This window comes from Artemia franciscana, unplaced genomic scaffold (assembly GCF_032884065.1).
Source record: "Artemia franciscana unplaced genomic scaffold, ASM3288406v1 PGA_scaffold_49, whole genome shotgun sequence".
Classification (NCBI taxonomy): Eukaryota; Metazoa; Arthropoda; class Branchiopoda; order Anostraca; family Artemiidae; genus Artemia; species Artemia franciscana.
In genome coordinates this window covers 2,116,687-2,137,278 of record NW_027062689.1, presented here as the reverse complement: position 1 = coordinate 2,137,278, position 20,592 = coordinate 2,116,687, and the positions used below count along the sequence as shown (strand labels likewise).

The 20,592-nt window shown below is 32.3% G+C and overlaps 1 protein-coding gene across 1 annotated transcript; it reads right to left on the bottom strand.

Annotated features, from left to right (window-relative positions):
* Window positions 1–279: 279 nt before the first annotated feature.
* Window positions 280–20,184, bottom strand: LOC136041894 (trichohyalin-like). The gene is made up of 5 exons (XM_065726687.1): window positions 19,941–20,184; window positions 10,554–10,898; window positions 8,715–9,080; window positions 2,266–2,587; window positions 280–470 (listed from the first exon to the last, which is right to left on the bottom strand). The coding sequence occupies exons 1-5, from the start codon at window positions 20,142–20,144 to the stop codon at window positions 280–282; spliced, it is 1,428 nt and encodes a 475-aa protein (XP_065582759.1). The 5' UTR covers window positions 20,145–20,184.
* Between the last annotated feature and the right edge of the window lie 408 nt (window positions 20,185–20,592).

Genomic DNA, 20,592 nt, shown 5'->3' with positions numbered 1-20,592 from the left:
AGGTTATCAAAGGGACATATCGACGATGTCACAGCAATGGCTAAAAGTTTAGTAAAATACTATTGATGTGACTTCTGTTACAACTAGACCTAAGGGTAGGCAGGTGAAATTTTCAGAGAAGTTATAGGCGGAAGGTAAACTGAGTCACAGCATGCCATTCGTATATAGGGAATCTAGAAGAGCATATCAGCAATATCTTAGAAAAAATTTTGTGTGTGTAATTAATTTTAAAAGGCGTATTGTGGGGGATGTTGAACAAACCAACAGACAATATCTGAATCATAATACTACTGCTTCGACTCCTACAACTACTATGACTGCTATTAGTATTGTTACCGCTTCTACTACTGCTGGTACTAAGGCTGATACCTCTACCATAAATTCTACTGCTACTGCTATAACTACTGGTGCTGGTACTACTGCTAATAAGGCTAAGGGTACTGAGGTGAGAATTTTGGGCAATATTGAAACTGTAATGAAAAATACCAAAATACATTACGCCCGCATAGGTTGTCAAGACGACGCATAAGCCATGCTTCAGGATCGGTTAATGGTATTAAGTTGAAACTTTCATCGAGTGTTGAAGGGGGCTATTTGCATAATGGTACTAATGCTGCAATTACTACTACAACTATTGCTAATACACAAGCTAAGGATATTAAGGTGCAACTTTCAAGGAATATTTAGGCGGATTTACAAGTTACTAAACTAAATAAAAACGAACTATGATCATGTAGATCGTCAAAAGGGTGACAAACAAATATCACAATAACGGCACAAGTTAGACCTCTCAGGGTAAGTTGTGGCAGACCTTGAACTAGCCAGAAGACACTAGCCTATGTATATACTTTTAATAATGCTTGTATGGTTACTGTAACTAATAACAGTAAGGGCACTAAGTTAAAAGTTTTAGGGAACGTTTATATTAAACTATTGTTTAAAACAGAAATTAATTAAAAATACTTTTTTCACGAAACAAGTTTTTCAAAAAAAAATAAAGAACTGAATTAGACCAAAAATAAGCCAAAATAAAATCAAATTATCTATCAAGCGTAGAACTTCCACAAGTCAGCCTCAATAAACAAATAAAACCAAAAACAAAAAGAAATTGTAATAAATAACCAAGTCAGACCCAAAACAAGCCAAAAGTAACATTAGTAAGGCTCACAACCCTTATGCCTTCTCAAGGCCAAACATAATTTGCACTTTACAAAAAAAAATACAAATCAATTATTCACTTATTTAAGTTATAAAACTGAAAACCTTAAAAAAAAAGAAATTTCAGTTTTATTTTCTTTCCCTGCATACAGGGTAAGGCAGCCATCGGTACTTTCTAAAAGAAATATGTGTTCCTCAAGTTTTACGTTGTGGTTCAGTGGGGTGTTGTGGTGTGGAAGTAATAAGGCGAGAGAAATGTATCTCCCATTTTCTTCCATATATACTATTGACTTCCGTTTTTGGCGTAAGGATTTTGGCAAGTACTGACCCTACTATATCCCTGTACAAACAGGGGGACTTTTATATGATCTGCATTACTTTGCTGGTTCTTTTAACCAAACTAATAGCTGACATCTCGGTGTTAGATATCTCTAAATTTCTTGCGACCTGAAAACAAGAAGTTGTTGCCTCGACTTTATATCCCAAGAGACCCCACCCACATACCGAAGAGCATAACTTTGTCTCACCGTCAAACTCTATCTTGAATAAATTAGTCTTGATAAAACACGTTTTGAGAAAAAAACAGGAAAAACTTTGAAAAAGAGACCCAACCTACATGCCGAAGAGCCAATGGTTTGTCTTTCCGTCAAACTCTGTCTTGAATAAATCAGTGTTAATAATACAGGTCTTGAGAAAGAACAGGAAATACATTTTAAAAAGAATTTGCTCATTAAGATTAACGTTGTTTTCAAGCTTCTAATCGGTTGGAACAACAGAAATTGTAAATGTTGATATACTTTCCATAAATTTGGGTTAAGTTTGATTATTTTAATAAACCTATGTTAAAAGTGGAAAAATAGACTATAACGTCGTACTTATAATTTAGACATATTGCGTAGTTGCCCTCATACAAGGGCAGTGGGTAATAAATGCACCATCCCTAGTAGATATAGAACACTTATGATCTATTAAATTGTACAATGTTAAAAATTGATGTTGCTCAGGCTAAACCTTATTTCTTAATATTTATCTCCCCCCCTCCCTCTAGAAAAAAAATTCTACAAATGTAGTTCAATGGAATTTTGATAGTAACAAAGCAGGAATTACCTCCTCTAGCTGTTTTTCTAATTCCTCCACTTTTTAAGCCCTCTCTTTTTCTAGCAGTTTTACACTTAATCAATTCTTTAGCATTGATTAAGCACCATTTCTCCTCTAGTAGTTTCCTTTCCTGTTCATATTTTCTTTCAGCCTCTCTTTTTAATTCCAAATTTTCTTGTTCGAATTTACGTATTTCCTCTTTAAATACTTCAAGTTCTTTTTCAAGACGTAATTGTTCTCCACGAATGTGTTCTATTTCCACTTCCGGCGTTTCATTTCTTTTCCTTTCCTCATGCAGTTGCTTTTCAATATCTTGCTTTCTTTTATCCATCTTAAAAACATAATGTGATTGAGTGAAGTTCAACTGACAGCAAGACCAACGAAGTAGAAAAAGAAAGAGAAAAAAAAAGATTGTTTTTTCTATCGATATTAACTCATGTATAGTTCGAAGTATTGAAGACAAGCATAAAATTACGTAATAATAAAAAATATAAAAATGGTATATCAGACAGTGTGACAAATATCTAAGAGTAAAAAATTGACCCCGGAATAGTAGCAAAACTCTAAAAAAGGGAAATTTTATAGAAACATATGTACCGAAAGACTAAACTTTTTATGACTATTCAAAAATATATATATATATATATATAAATATATATATACATATATATATATATATATATATATATATATATATATTATATATATATATATATATATATATATATATATATATATATATATATATATATATATATATATATATATATATATATATATATATATATATATATATATATATATATATATTATATATATATATATATATATATATATATATATATATATATATATATATATATATATATATATATATATATATATATATATATATATATATATATATATATATATATATATAGATTTAGATATCTAAGATTTATAAATACTCATTTATAAATATGATTATTAACTTATAATTTATAAATATATTGCTACAAATATTAAAAAATATGTAAACCCAAAAAATTTACTTCCTACTTTCAAAACCTCAATTTCAAAAATATGACCTTTACTCGCCACCCTTTAAAAATACATGTTTAACACCAAGACAAACGGACATGAATGTTTTTTTTCCAGTAAAAAAAAGTGTATGTGCATTATCAACACGCATTTAATTAAAACAGCAAAATTTTTAATTCGACTCCTTCGAAAGGCAATTGGTAAATATAGCACATGCGATTTACAACTGGCTATAATTGTTTTATTTCAAAAATGACATCTGAAAAACACAAATGAAACTTGAATTAAATGCCCCGGTCTGTAATTTCTCTTTGAGTGTTCTGGTCGTCATTTATATTCCCTGTGTCCCGCTCGTCATTTGTGTCCTGGTGCTTTGTTGATGGTGATTGCTAATCGAACATTTCTTGTGTCCTGGTCGCCTTCTCTTTGAGTGTCCCGGTCGTCATTTATATTCCCTATGTCCCGGTGTCCCGGTTGTCATTTGTGTCCTGATGTCCCGGTCTGTAATTTTGTCAGTCGACAATCATGACGTCAGTCGACACACAGACACAGAGACAACTTATTATATATATATATATATATATATATATATATATATATATATATATATATATATATATATATATATATATATATATATATATATATATATATATATATATATATATATATATATATATATATATATATATATATATATATATATATATATATATATATATATATATATATATATATATATATATATATATATATATATATATATATATATATATATGTATATATGTATATATATCATTTCCAGAAACACTTCCAATCCAAATTTTTCCGATAGCCATTTTGTTCAGCGTAGTTGAAAGACATAGAAATTATATGTTTAAGGATGACCCCCCCCCCCCCTAGCCCTCAGTGCAAGTGTTGTAAGTTATGCCCTGGGGGCATATATAGTTTTTTATAGAAAAGATAGTCGTATAAACTTCGGAAAGGGCTCATTGGATTATAAATCAGAAGTTCTAGTTCCCTTTGTAAGAGTCAAAGTCATCAGAGGGTAGCTACCGTCCCTCCAACGTCGTATTTACTTAATAGAAATTTGAGACAGTATTTTATTCAAAATTTTTTCCAAAGATCACTTAACAAGGCTTTGGGGTTGATACGAACAATCAAAGCCTGGGGGCAAAGGTTGTAAGCTGTGCCCCGGGGGTATTTAAAGTTTTTAGGAAAGAGATATTTGTATAGACTTTAGAGGTAGCTCATTTGGTTGAAAATCGGAAGTTCTAGTTCCCTTTTAAGAGTCAATAGGGATGGAGGGCAACTAGCCCTCCCAACTACACCTCCTTTCACCAAATGCATCTGATTGAAATCGTGAGATAGCCATTTTGTTCGAAATAGTAAAAAAAAAATAGAAAAAATAACAACACCTCCAATTGTGATACAAGTCCCTTGAGCCCTGGGGCAAGGACTGTCAGGTATACCCTGGGGGCATGTAAGGCTTTTATAGAATGTGTGGTTATATAAACTTCAGAGGAGGGTTGTTTGATTTAAAATTGGAAGTTATAGTGCCCTTTTGAAGAGCCAAAAGTAATTTGAGAGCAACCAGCCCTCCCCCCTACATCCATCATATCGTAAAGCAAATCTCCAAACTAAGTTTCGAAATATCAATTTTTTCAGCTTTGCTGAAATGTTCTCTAATTATACATTTGGGGATGTCACCCTCCCCCCCTGGAGACCTCAGGGCAAGGGATGTAGGTCAGGCAACTGGTTTATTGTTTACATATAGTATATGTTATTGAAAAAAGGTAGGCATTAAGCTTTGTCTTTCAGAGTATGTAAAGGGGAGTGTTGAATTATGTCAAAAAGTGTTATGTGTATAAGGGTTGTCAAAAGGGGGTAACCCAGGAATGACTGAGTATTTATTACCTTGAGTATTTATAAACTTTGGACTTTCAGGAAATGATAAGAGAGATTATCAGTTGACCGAAAGGGCAATATTTGCAGGCTACCACTACTACAGCTACCTCTGCTTCTACTGATACCGCATCTACTACTACCACTGCTATAACTAAGACTACTACTTCCATAGCAAGTACTACTGAGGTTGTAGATATTGAAATATACATCAGAACAACCGTTGAAGGGAAAGTTTAACTAAATAAAAAAATAAATAAAATGTGCATACCGATTGCTGATACAGGCGTATCAGTAACAATATCGGAACTGCTTATCGTATCAAGAGGAAACTTTGGGGGTATCATGAGTTGGATGTTCAGTTGAACAAAAGGCAAAATGTACCTGCTACTACTACTAATAATAATACATTATTACTACTACTACTACTGTTCCTACTACTACCACTACTACTTTGATACTAGTGCAAATAATGCTACAATTATGAAGGTGAAAATGGGGAGGAAAAACGCTCCTGGACTTAAGAGTATGCTGATGATTTAAGCATGTTAGATGAAAGTGTGAGCAAAATGAATGAATTCTTAGAGGTTTTGCGAGTTCAGGGTGATAAAATAGGCTTGAAAATCAATGTGAAGAAGACTAATTCACTAAGGCTAGGAATAAGTGAAGATGAAAAGGTGACGTTGGGTAACTGAAAGATTGATCAGGTTGGCAGCTTCACTTACCTTGGTAGTATTATTAGTAAGGACGGTGGAAGCAATGAAGATGTTAGAAGTAGAATAGCTAAGGCTCAGGGTGTATTTTCACAGTTAAGAAAGTTTGGAAGAATATAAAGATAAGTCTGAAAAAAAATTAGAATATTGGAAGCTACAGTGATGACATTGGTCAAATATGGCTCTGAAGCATGGGCGCTCCAAAAAGCAGATGAAAATTTACTAGCTGTTTTCCAGAAAAATTGCCTACGGATTGTTCTGGGTACCCGGCTGACTGACCACATTTCAAACAGTAGGTTGCACGAAAAATATGGTTCAATCCCACTTTCTAGGGCTATAATGAAAGAAAGGTTGATATGGCTAGGCCACATTCTAAGGATGATTGATGACAGATTACCGAAGATTGTCCTTTCTGGCCAACCGTCTGGGGCTATACAGAAAGCAGGTCGTCCTTGTCTGGGTTGGGAGGATATCATAAATGAAGATTGAAAGGAAATGAAAACTTCCTAGGAGGGTGTGAAGAGGGAAGCCTTGAATAGATTAAGTTGGAGAAGGAGCGTGAGTGAGCTGTGTTGGCCTTAGGCGGATTTGTGCTACAGTGAGTTATAACTAGTAGTAGTAGTAGTATGAAGGTGAAAATTTAATAGAATATTGAGGGGGAATTTGAACTAAATTAAAACACACTTCATGCATGCAGATTGTCCAAAGGCAGTATGTCAAGCATGGAATTGGGTATTAAGTTGGAGCTTTCAGAGAATACTTAAAGGGGAAGATCAATTGACATAAAGGTAATATATACATGTCACTACTAACACTACAACCAATACTACTTTTACTAACCCTACTACTGCTACTAAACTACAATTTCAATTGCTGCAACTAAGATGGAAATGAAGTAAAAGGGGTTTCAAAAGCACGCATCAACCATGTTTTGGGAGCGGCTTACCTGTTATCAAGGTGAAACTTCCAGGGCATCATGAAAGAGATGTTCAACTGACCAAAAGGCAAGATATACATGCTGCTACCGCTATTAATGCTGTTGCTACTACTGTTACCACTACTACTAATACAACAGCAACTACTTCTCCCTTTACCAACGCAACTACTCTGATACTAATACTATTAAGGCTAAGTCTATGAAGGTAAACTTCGAGAGAATATTGATGGCAATTTCGAGCTCACAAAAGGCACTATGTGGATATAGATTTTCAAAAGAGTGGATCTTAAGAATTGATCTGTGTAGTAAGTTGGAATTCTCATAAAATTCTTAAAGGGGAAGAAAAATTGACCAAAAGGCAGTGAGATTTCTTAAGGGGGAAGAGCAACTGACCAACAGGCAATATGTGCACACTGCTACTACTCCTGATAGATTTACTAGTTCTACTACTACTATTACTATTGTTCCAACTAATTCTTCTGTTGAGATTACTTGTAAGGCTAAGAGCATTAAGATGAAAATTTTACGAAGTACATGTATGTGAATATAGAGGTTATCAAAGGGACATATCGACGATGTCACAGCAATGGCTAAAAGTTTAGTAAAATACTATTGATGTGACTTCTGTTACAACTAGAGCTAAGGGTAGGCAGGTGAAATTTTCAGAGAAGTTATAGGTGGAAGGTAAACTGAGTCACAGCATGCAATTCGTATATAGGGAATCTAGAAGAGCATATCAGCAATATCTTAGAAAAAATTTTGTGTGTGTAATTAATTTTAAATGGCGTATTGTGGGGGATGTTGAACAAACCAACAGACAATATCTGAATCATAATACTACTGCTTCGACTCCTACAACTACTATGACTGCTATTAGCATTGTTACCGCTTCTACTACTGCTGGTACTAAGGCTGATACCTCTACCATAAATTCTACTGCTACTGCTATAACTACTGGTGCTGGTACTACTGCTAATAAAGCTAAGGGTACTGAGGTGAGAATTTTTGGCAATATTGAAACTATAATGAAAAATACCAAAATACATTACGCCCGCATAGGTTGTCAAGACGACGCATAAGCCATGCTTCAGGATCGGTTAATGGTATTAAGTTGAAACTTTCATCGAGTGTTGAAGGGGGCTATTTGCATAATGGTACTAATGCTGCAATTACTACTACAACTATTGCTAATACACAAGCTAAGGATATTAAGGTGCAGCTTTCAAGGAATATTTAGGCGGATTTACAAGTTACTAAACAAAATAAAAACGAACTATGATCATGTAGATCGTCAAAAGGGTGACAAACAAATATCACAATAACGGCACAAGTTAGACCTCTCAGGGTAAGTTGTGGCAGACCTTAAACTAGCCAGAAGACACTAGCCTATGTATATACTTTTAATAATGCTTGTATGGTTACTGTAACTAATAATAGTAAGGGCACTAAGTTAAAAGTTTTAGGGAACGTTTATATTAAACTATTGTTTAAAACAGAAATTAATTAAAAATACTTTTTTCACGAAACAAGTTTTTCAAAAAAAAATAAAGAACTGAATTAGACCAAAAATAAGCCAAAATAAAATCAAATTATCTATCAAGCGTAGAACTTCCACAAGTCAGCCTCAATAAACAAATAAAACCCAAAAGAAAAAGAAATTGTAATAAATAACCGAGTCAGACCCAAAACAAGCAAAAAGTAACATTAGTAAGGCTCACAATCCTTATGCCTTCTCAAGGCCAGAACATAATTTGCACTTTACAAAAAAAATACAAATCAATTATTCATTAAAATCTCAAGTATTTTTCATTTATTTAAGTTATAAAACTGAAAACGTTAAAAAAAAAGAAATTTGAGTTTTATTTTGTTTCCCTGCATACAGGGTAAGGCAGCCATCGGTACTTTCTAATTAGTTTTTCTAATTCCTCCACTTTTTCAACCCTCTCTTTTTCTAGCAGTTTCTGTGCATCCTCAAACTGTTTTTGACGCTTAATCAATTCTTTAGCATTGATTAAGCACCATTTCTCCTCTAGTAGTTTCTTTTCCTGTTCATATTTTCTTTCAGCCTCTCTTTTTAATTCCATATTTTCTTGTTCGAATTTACGTATTTCCTCTTTAAATACTTCAGGTTCTATTTCAAGACGTAAATGTTCTCCACGAATATGCTCTATTTCCACTTCCAGCGTTTCATTTCTTTTCCTTTCCTCATGCAGTTGCTTTTCAATATCTTGCTTTCTTTTATCCATCTTAAAAACATAATGTGATTGAGTGAAGTTCAACTGACAGCAAGACAAACGAAGTAGAAAAAGAAAGATAAAAAAAAAGATTGTATTTTCTATCGGTATTAACTCATGTATAGTTCGAAGTATTGAAGACAAGCATAAAATTACGAAATAATAAACAATATAAAAATGGTATATCAGACAGTGTGACAAATAACTAAGAGTAAAACATTGACCCCGGAATTGTAGCAAAACTTTAAAAAAGGGAAATTTTATAGAAACATATGTGCCGAAGGACTACACTTTTTATGACTATTCAAAAATGTCTACTTTATATATAAATATACATATATATATATATATATATATATATATATATATATATATATATATATATATATATATATATATATATATATATATATATATATATATACAGATTTAGATATCTAAGATTTATAAATACTCATTTATAAATATGATTATTAACTTATAATTTATAAATATATTGCTACAAATATTTAAAAATATGTAAACCCGAAAAATTTACTTCCTACTTTCAAAACCTCAATTTCAAAAATTTGACCTTTGCTCAATTATTCATTAAAATCTCAAGCATTTTTCATTTATTTAAGTTATAAAACTGAAAACGTTAAAAAAAAAAGAAATTTCAGTTTTATTTTCTTTCCCTGCATACAGGGTAAGGCAGCCATTGGTACTTTCTAAAAGAAATATGTGTTCCTCAATTTTTACATTGTGGTTCAGTGGGGTGTTGCGGTGTGGAAGTAATAAGGCGAGAGAAATGTATCTCCCAGAGATCTTTATATATCTCTAAATTTCTTGCGACCTGAAAACAAGAAGTTGTTGCCTCGACTTTATATCCAAAGAGACACCACCCACATACCGAAGAGCATAACTTTGTCTTACCGTCAAACTCTATCTTGAATAAATTAGTCTTGATAATATACGTTTTGAGAAAAAACAGGAAAAACTTTGAAAAAGAGACCCAACCTACATGCCGAAGAGCCAACGGTTTGTCTTTCCGTCAAACTCTGTCTTGAATAAATCAGTGTTAATAATACAGGTCTTGAGAAAGAACAGGAAAAACATTTTAAAAAGAATTTACTCATTAAGATTTACGTTGTTTTCAAGCTTCTAATCGGTTGGAACAACAGTAATTGTAAATGTTGATATACTTTCCATAAATTTGGGTTAAGTTTCATTATTTTAATAAACCTATGTTAAAAGTGGAAAAATAGACTATAACGTGGTACTAATTTAGACACCTTGCGTAGTTGCCCTCATACAAGGGCAGTGGGTAATAAATTTACCATCCCTAGTAGATATAGAACACTTACGTTCTATTAAATTGTAAAATGTTAAAAATTGATTTTGCTTAGGCTAAACCTTATTTCTTAATATTTACCCCCCCCCCTCTAGAAAAATTTCTACAAATGTAGTTCAGTGGAATTTTGATAATAACAAAGTAGGAATTACCTCCTCTAGCTGTTTTTCTAATTCCTCCACTTTTTCAGCCCTCTCTTTTTCTAGCAGTTTCTGTGCATCCTCAAACTGTTTTTGACGCTTAATCAATTCTTTAGCAGTGATTAAGCACCACTTCTCCTCTAGTAGTTTTTTTTCCTGTTCATATTTTCTTTCAGCCTCTCTTTTTAATTCAAAATTTTCTTGTTCGAATTTACGTACTTCCTCTTTAAATACTTCAAGTTCTTTTTCAAGACGTAATTGTTCTCCACGAAGGTGCTCCTTTTCCACTTCCAGCGTTTCATTTCTTTTCCGTTCCTCATGCAGTTGCTTTTCAATATCTTGCTTTCTTTTATCCATCTTAAAAACATAATGTGATTGAGTGAAGTTCAACTGAGAGAAAGACCAACCAAGTAGAAGAAGAAAGATAAAAAAAAAAGATTGTATTTTCTATCGATAATACCTCATGTATAGTACGAAGTATTGAAGACAAGTATAAAATTACGTAATAATAAACAATATAAAAAATGGTATATCAGACAGTGTGACAAATAACTAAGAGTAAAAAATTGACCTCGGAATAGTAGCAAAACTCTAGAATAGGAGAATATTTTATAGCAACATATGTACCGAAAGACAACATTTTTTATGATTATTCAAAAATTTCTACTTTGTATATATATATATATATATATATATATATATATATATATATATATATATATATATATATATATATATATATATATATATGTATATATATATATATATATATATTTATATATATATATATATATATATATATATATATATATATATATATATATATATATATATATATATATATATATATATATATATATAAATATATATATATATATGTATATATATATATATATATACAGATTTACACATCTAAGATTTATAAATACTCATTTATAAACATGATTATTAACTTATAATTTATAAATTCATAGCTACAAATATTTAAAAATATGTAAACTCGAAAAATTTACTTCCTGTTTTCAAAACCTCAATTTCAAAAATATGACTTTTACTCGTCCCCCTTTGAAAAAAACATGCTTAACACCAAGACAAACGGACATTAATTTTTTTTTTCACAGTAAAAAAAAGTGTATGTACATTATCAACACGCATTTAATTAAAACAGTAAAATTTTCAATTCGACTCCTTCGAAAGGCAATTGGTAAATAAAGCACATGCGATTTACAACTGGCTATAATTGTTTTATTCAAAAATGACATCTGAAAAACACAAATAAAACTTAAATTAAATGTTAGGAGGCATCCACCCTTATATGAAGGATAAATTCTATTCGTTTCAAGTGTTAATTTTGATCTCTGATTTAATCAAACACTTCGTTTTATATAGTTAATGCCATTATAAAAGAAAAACGAAAACTGCCAGTTTCAGGTACGTAAACAGAGGAAAGAGAGCTACCATGTTTGAGCCCCCCCTTCTCCCCCTACAATAAAAAACAACATCTGACATAATATTGGTCGCATGAATGCAACTAAAAACACTATTTGTTCTAAAAAAAAGAAAAATTTCATTTTGTCGACCTGTAAATTAGTCTTAAAAATGCAAATGAAAAGCTTTTTGACCCTTTGTGTACTTATAAAGCAAGGAGAGGGGAGGGGGAGGATGATCTGAAATATCAAAAATGAATTATAGGTCTATTATTTCCAATTTTTCTTATGAAAAGCTTTTCGGACAAGGTTATTTGCTTATAAAGAGTTACCCCATGAATAATTGTATGGGGGAGGGGAATGAAAATTCAGAAGTCAGTAAAAGCAAAGCTACTGGTAGCATTTATCCCTTTAGAAGTTTTTTGGCTGTACTCTTGATAATCCCAGACCCACCCCTCTAGATTTCTGCCGATCAAACAGTTCGTGGTAGCGAACTGTAAAGAGCGACAAGGCTCAATAGCATTCGTAACTCTAAAAAATGGAATTTTGATACCAATATACACATCAAAAGAATCAAAATTTTACGCTAATTTGAAATAAACAAGTTCCATCATGTTTGATATTACCATTCAAGAGTTATGAGTCTGCAAAAATTGGCCTTATTTATCAAAAAAGGGAGAAACACCCCCCTAAAAGTCATATAATCTTAATGAAAATTACACCATCAGATTCAGCGTATCAGAAAACCATATTGTAGAGGTTTCAAGCTCCTATCTGCAAAAATGTGTAATTTTGTTTTGTTTTTTACCAGAAGAGAGATCACGGATGCGTGTTTATTTGTTTTTTATTTTCCAGAAATGATCGTATCGACACAGTGGTCCTAGAATGTCACCAAAGGGCTCATTTTAACGGAGATTAAAAGTTCTAGGGCCCTTTTTGAGTTACCAAAAATTGGAAGGCAACTAGGCCCCCTGCAATTCTCATTTTTCTCAAAGTCACCTGACAAAAATTTTTAGATAGCCAATCTGTTCAGTATAGTCAAAAAATATAATGACTATGTCTTTGAGGACGACTTAATCCCCTACAATCCCAGGAGGAATGCTGTGTGTTATAAACTTTGCCCACTGTTTACACATAGTATTGGTTATTGGGAAGTATACTGACGTTTTCAGGGGAATTTTTTCTGGTGGTGTTGAGGGGGTTGCGTGAGAGGTTCTTTCCATGGACAAATTTATTATGAGGGAGGATAATTTCTATGAAGGGGGTACTGGATTTTTCAGCGTTATTTGAAAAAAACGAGAAATTGAGTAAAAAATCACGTTTTTAAATTAAAGTAAGGAGCAATATTAAAACTTAAAACGAACATAAATTAATACGTATATGAGGGGGTTCGTTCCCTCCTCAATACCTCGCTCTTTACACTAAAGTATTTTTAGTACTTTCAAAAGAGCTATTTATTCTAATTAAACGGCCTTTGTGATTCAGGGGTCATTCTTAAGGGATTCGAACAAAATTCAAACTTTAGCGTAAAGAACGAGGTATTGACGAGAGGACGAACCCCCTTATTTAAGTAATAAAAATATACGAATACAGAAGTTTTTCACGTAAGTTAATTTGTAAGTTACTAGCGACTATCACTAATAAAAACGTTCGTAAATAAAATTAAAAGTGCCAGTGGCCTTGTTAAGTATCTGAAAAAAATTGGAGGGCACCTAGGCCTCCTCTACTGCAATTTTTTTCTCAAAATCGTCCAATCAAAACTTTGAAAAGGCCATTTAGCTAAATAATTAAAATTAATATACAATTTTTGTATTAATTATTCATGTACGGTGGGTCAAAATCAAAACGCATTATTTAAAAAAACTTCAGAAATTAAAAAAAAACACCAACAATTTTTTTATCTGAAAGTAAGCAGTGACATTAAAACTTTAAACGAACATAAATTAATCTGTATATGATAGGGGCAGTCCCCTCCTAAACACCCCGCTCTTTACGCTAAAGATTGCCTCTCTCTCAGAACTCTACTTTTTAAAGCAATAAAAAACTTTATCGTAAAGGTGGGGCGTTGAGGAGGGGACACCCCATTATGAATACGGAATAATTTCGGTTCGCTTTAGTTTTTAATGTTGCCCATTATTTTCAGTTAAAAAAAACTAGTTTTTTTTATTTAATAAGCAAAAGAATTCAGTCCTTTATGTTACAGAAAACAAAAAGAAGTTTTCAGCAACAAGAGGAACAATCACCCCTCCGCAAAACCCCTATTACACGCTTGCACAAAAAAATTGCAGAAATTCTAAAATCCTAAGACACGCAAAAGAAACTTATGTAATAATTCAAACGCAAGACGAACAGAAATCACTATAAATAAATAAATAAAACCCGAAACGAACCAAAATTAAAAAGTGTAATTACACAAACAAGAGTATAAAAGATACTGTTATGAACTTAAACAATCTCCTTCTTTGTAAACAATCTTCTTTATAAGAATTTTAGTTATTATATTCATTTTTTTTTGTCGATAGTCTGACAAACCAGACCATGCCGTTTAAAATAGATATCTTCATAAAAAGACAAGGAATAAGAAAAAGGAAAAGTCACACCATAAAAGAAGAAGGAGAACAATCAACTTTAAAGAAAGAAAATTTAAAAAACATTGACTTTTCTGTCCATAATACCTGTGGTTTGAGGAACCACATTTTGAAAATAGTATTTTAACCTCACGTCAGAAGTGGCCATCTGAGACGTTTGTTGTATGAGAAAACTTGCATATTCGAAATCAGTGGCATAAATTTAAAAAGACTTAGGGGTGAGAGAGTATATTTTCAATATTTAGGGGGTTTAGCCAAGTTTGTCATTTTTCCAATTTTTCAGTGAACACAGCAAAAAAGAAAGTTCAACGGAAATGCCGCCAAAAAAAGACATTTTTGAGAATAAAGGGCTTGGCCACTAAAATCTAGGGGGTAAAGTCCTCCTGACCCTCTAATTGACAACAATGCTCAAGATGGTGACAAAATTTTTTTTTGTCTTTCCAACATCATGTAATGTTTTTTTTAATTAAATTTCGCTGTTGTTGTGGTTTCAAAAAAGATTTTTTTTTTAATTTTTTTTAAACTAGTTTAAATTCGAAGAAAATGTAGAGTGGTTTTTCCTTATTTATACTCAAACCACCAGCACTGAAATATTTTGGTATATTGTTTATACATTGAAACCAACTGAACCTGGTTGTACAGTGAAGAATTACTTCAGGTACTTGTCAGAACCCTCAAATGATTTTTTCTAGATTAGTTACTAGTCGGAGTGATTGATTGACACCACCACTTATGTAGGTAGATGAGTTTTTTTTTTTGCCTAATATAATTTTTACCACCTCTTATTAATTGATACCACCACTTATATAGGTAGATGAGTTTTTTTTGCCTTATATAATTTTTAACACCACTTATATAGGTAGATGAGTTTTTTTACCTTATATTGTTTTCATTTTAGTTTTATGCTACCATATTAATTTTGTGTTTTTTTTATTTGATTTTTTTATTTTATATTAATTTCATTTTTGTTTTGAACACCTGAAATACAAATTTAGCCCATCAGGGCATATGATAGTCCATTTTGCGAAAAATCTTATCTTATCGTCATGTTATATCTCTAGTACCAATCATAAATCATCAATGCCTACGCCATGTTGTGTCATTAATACCTAAGGTATGATGCTAAGGGATTCTGAAGTTCATGTATTTACATCAGTGGTATCCAAACTGGCCCCAACGAACCCGAAGGCATCCTTAGGATCACTCAGGTAGTCCTTGGAAAATTAAAATTAATTTGAGGTTCCTTGAACGATGTTAATGGGCCCACACAAGATTGAATATATAGAGAAAAAAAAATCGTATAATATTGTTATTTATATGAAAGGTAAAATGATAACAATCATAAAATTATTAGCGATTTTCTACGTCTCAAGTAATGTATGCACAAAGATAGGCGAATAAAATTCTTGTAATACCGGCGATATTAGGTGAATATTTTTTTTTCATGTGTGTTATTCTCTGCTTTGATCTTTAAGTTTGTTATCTACTAAAGCACGGAACATATGCTACTTTTGCTCATAACTAAGACCCTATAGAAGGGATCTTACATTAAGATCTTAAATGTTTAGATGTTCTCTTAGGAGAACTTTCCTTTAGAAGGGAAGGAATTATGATTTCTGTTTCCAATTATCTCCTTTATATGTTGGAATTAAGCTAATAATAGGATTTATTATTAATCTGGGAGTGATGGTCTTATAACGTAAATATTGAAATTAGTATTTAAGTAATAATACCGTAAATACTAATTTACTAATATTCAATATACAGTATATAAATACAATTTGATGTATTGAATACTAAGTGAAAGCATGTTGATACTAAAATGACCCTTAAACTGGAGACCAATTTCGATGTTGCCTTTATTCTCAAAATTAAATGACAATATTATGAATAAAAGATTCTATAATCCCCCAAGCCTGTAGGGATTTTTTGAGAAGGCGCGGTTCGGATTCAGGAAACACCCTTATACTATTCGCGCAGTCTAGCATGTTTATAAACTCTGCGCTGGAACATGGTGAATTAAAACCTTAATTTTATTAGATTTTAGAGGTTTTTAATATTTTTTCTTAAGATGTGATTGAGAAGGGTAAGTTGCTTAGGGGTTAAAGATATATTTTGGTACTGGTTTGAATAGTATCCTACAGAGACAATGCTTAGAGTGAGTCTTGATGGTTTCTGGTGCATTTCTGGTTAACTTCTGCTGCACTATTCCATAAATTTTAATGTGTACTGTGCCTGACTTGTGTAAATAACATTTATTTTACATCCCTGGGGATTACTTACGTCAGTCATTGGTGATGACGTGTTTATAGTTTCACCATCTAGTGTAATTCCTTTCCTTGAAAAGGCTAATGAACACCTGGATGAATTGGCAAGATATTCTAATTGTAGTTTTCTTTTATCCATGAATGCTTCTAAGATAAATTAGTGAAGCTGATATTCCTTATGTCTTAGAAAACAAAATGGGTCTGAATTGTACATTCTAAACTTTTAAGTTTCAATTATTAAGGTTTTATTTTGATTGTATGTTAAGCTGGAAACTGCATTTTAATTTTGTAAAATTTATTTTGTAAATTTGGACTCTACGCTGAGGGAATTAAATCAGGGTGTCAGAACCCCCGCCACATGAACCCTTGGTCAGCATGGGAAAAGCTTTTTTTAGCTTTTTCAAATTTAGTTGTCTTAGGTGATCACGGTAATTCTCTCATCACATTAGGTGATTATCTTGTTTGTTTTTAATTTAGGTGATAACGCAAGGTTTAAAAATAATACTCAATTTTTGTTTATTAATGTTAAATCGATATCGGTCAGAAGCTTTTGGGAAACATTTTAGTTCAAATCCTTTTCTCATTGTGATGAAAACCGAAGTTATTTATGATTACTGTCAAAAGCTTGGAGTACTCAATGAGCATCTTGTTTTGGTGTTTTCCAAAACAACAGGTGTGGAATTGTCAACCTTCAGCCAAAGGAAGGCAGAAAATGTTGACCAGTTCAAGAGTTGACAGAAACGTTATTTTCTAGGAAGCTAATAATGATTCATTCTAGGTTTTCTTTTTGCTTATATTTAAAACTTTGAATGTATATCAGGTTTTAAGGACATTAAGGCCATGATAAACAATCCAATGGGCTTTTCTGATGGTTGTTGAAAGACGCTATGAATACGTTTTTGTTACTAATATTTTCTCATCTAATTAAATTCGTACAATATTTAAAAAATATTATAATTTTCAGGTAAAACAATAGTATAATTTTGGAACTGGATTACATCCCAGTCCTGGGATGAGGTAGCAATTTTAGAGTCCTCCAATGAAAAAGCTAAATTTCTGCAAGATAAATTAAGAAACAAATATGAAGAATGCTTCCCTGAGAAAACCTCCAAGCGGTGCAACACAGATCATCCTTACATAACCCAAGAAATTAAAGATTTTATTTGGTATAAAATTCAACTAAGAAAAAAAGGGAAAACAGGAAATCCTAATATACTCCGTAACAAAATATGTAAAATGACAAGAAAAACTGCAGCTGAGTACTACCACAAAAAAATTGATAACCTTTTTGAATCAAAGCCTAGCATATGGTATAAGGAAATAAAAAGAATTTGTGGAAAATCCCCTAGTGGTGTTGATTTTTTTCGGATTCTAATGATGAAAAAGTTGCTAACTAGTTAAATTGTCATTTGGCCAGAATAATCCAATCTTTGCCGCCTCTTGATGTAAATAAAACTACCCAAGAGTATCAGAAAATACCACAAGACGACGTACCTATACCTACTATTTCTGAGGATCAAGTTTTCAGTAAAATAAAGAAACTTAATCGAACTAGTATAACTTCTATTGATATTCCGATTGAACTTATAAAAGCATTTTCTGACAAATTGACTAAGCCACTAACGCAAATTTTTAATTGCATTTAAACTTCTTCAGTTTGCCAACAGATATGAAAAACAGGATATGTTACTCCAATGCCTAAAAAAGATATTGAACTTAATTTCGACGGCGTGAGACCAATCACTTTGACCCCCTTGTTCAGCAAAATGTACAAAAGCTTTGTAGCAAATTGGCTAAAAGCTGAAGTTGAACCCCTCCTAGATCCTCATCAGTACGGTAACAGAAAAAATACATCAACATCCCATTATCTAGTCAATTTTTAACATTTTATTTTTAAACGTGTTGATGAGCCTGGTAAATGGCTAAACTTAATGACAATTGATTTTAAAAAGAGTTTCGATCTGATTGATCATAACATTTTGATTTCGAAGCTTTTAATTGATTTTAGAGTGAACCCTGCTGTTGTGAAAATTATTCAGAGTTTTTTAATGAATAGGTTCCAAATTTTAAAATATAAGAAGTCTTTCTCTGAACCTGAGCCAGTTTTTTGTGGTGTACCTCAAGGTACCATCCTGGGTCCTATTCTTTTTCTAGTTATGATTAATAATATTGCAAATGATTGTGAAGTCCGTTGGAAATATGTTGATGACCTTACCCTTGGAGAAATTTGTAAAGCAAATGAACGTAGCAAAGCTCAAATTTTAATTGATAATGTAAAGACTAAAACTTCCGTTTCAAATATGACAGTAAATGACAGTAAACCTTCTATTTTAACTATTTCTTTTTTTAAATTCTTCTGAACCTAATTTAATACCAGCTATCTCTGATTCTCTTAAAGTCAGTAAGATTAAACTCTTTGGAGTTATTATAACCAGTGATTTAAAATGGGAATCAAACACAACTAGTCTAGTAAAAAGTGGTAATGCTGGGCTGCAGATGCTCAAGCTTATGTCAAAACATAGTGCCCCTCCAGATCACCTCCTCCTAATATTTACATCTTTTGTTTGCCCAATTCTGGAATATGCAGCTCCTGTATGGCGTTTTGGACTGACGGCTGAGCAAAGCGCCAGGCTTGAAAGAGTTCAGAAAAGAGCTCTAATGATAGTTTTGAAGCAGGCAGAAATGTTGTATGAAGAGCAGCTGACAAAGTTTAAAATACAGACTCGGGAAAAAAGAAGAGAGAAACTCTGCATGGATTTTGGACGAAAATCTTTGATCCACCCAATCCACAAGCCCCCCCCCCCTCAATCCACAACCAAACGACCCCCGCGCAGGGTTGCAGTCCCTATTGACAAACGTCAGCCGGTATGCTGTGCCCACCAGCGGTTAGCGAAGAGTTGTATACCTAGTTTTGTAAAAATGTATAACGAAAATCAAGAGGATTGATAACTGTTTTGTTTTCTTTGTTTTTTTTTGTTGTTTTTTTTGGCATCGCTTTTTAATGTGACTATACCAAAAAAAAATTGGCAGTACCATGAAAATTTTGGTGAATATAAAATTAGACTTCTTTGGATATACTTGGATGAAATTATTATCATAACAAAACATTAAAATAACCTCCTCCATTTGTTTTTCCAGCTCCTTTGCTTTTCGAGCCCTCTCTTTTTCAAGCAGATGCTTTTCTTCTGCATATTTTCTTTGAGCTTCATCTTTCAATTTTCTTTTTTCCTGTTCGAATTTCCTTCTCTCCTCTTCAAATAGTGTACGTTCCTCTTCAAGGCGTACTTGTTGGCGTTGCTCTTCCTGCCTTTCGCCTTCCATCTTTTCCCTTTCTTCACTTAATTGTTCTCAAGTATTTCGCATTCTTTCCTCCTCCTGAAAAGGTAGTATGAAGGAGTTAGATGATGAAAACACAGAATTACCAAAGAAAGGGAAGCTTCAAAATAGAAATGGTTTAATGTAACATTTTATCCGAGACCAAAAGGACATGGATTTTATATTTCAAATAGTATTGCTTCAAAATGGTGGAAACTTTAGCGTGCATTTTCAGCCAGTAAAACAAAGTTTTGGCAACTTTGGCAAGCACTTTTGGGTCTCTGAAATATTGCATTTTTCAGCAACATTATCACTTCCAATCTCAAAACCCACAGGTCAAATACAAGTCACATACTGTGGAAGCATTCAACCACAAAATACAACGATATATCCACAATATTAAAGCGGAAAAATTTGAATACTATTTTTATATCATCTGTGTCCACTCAAATTT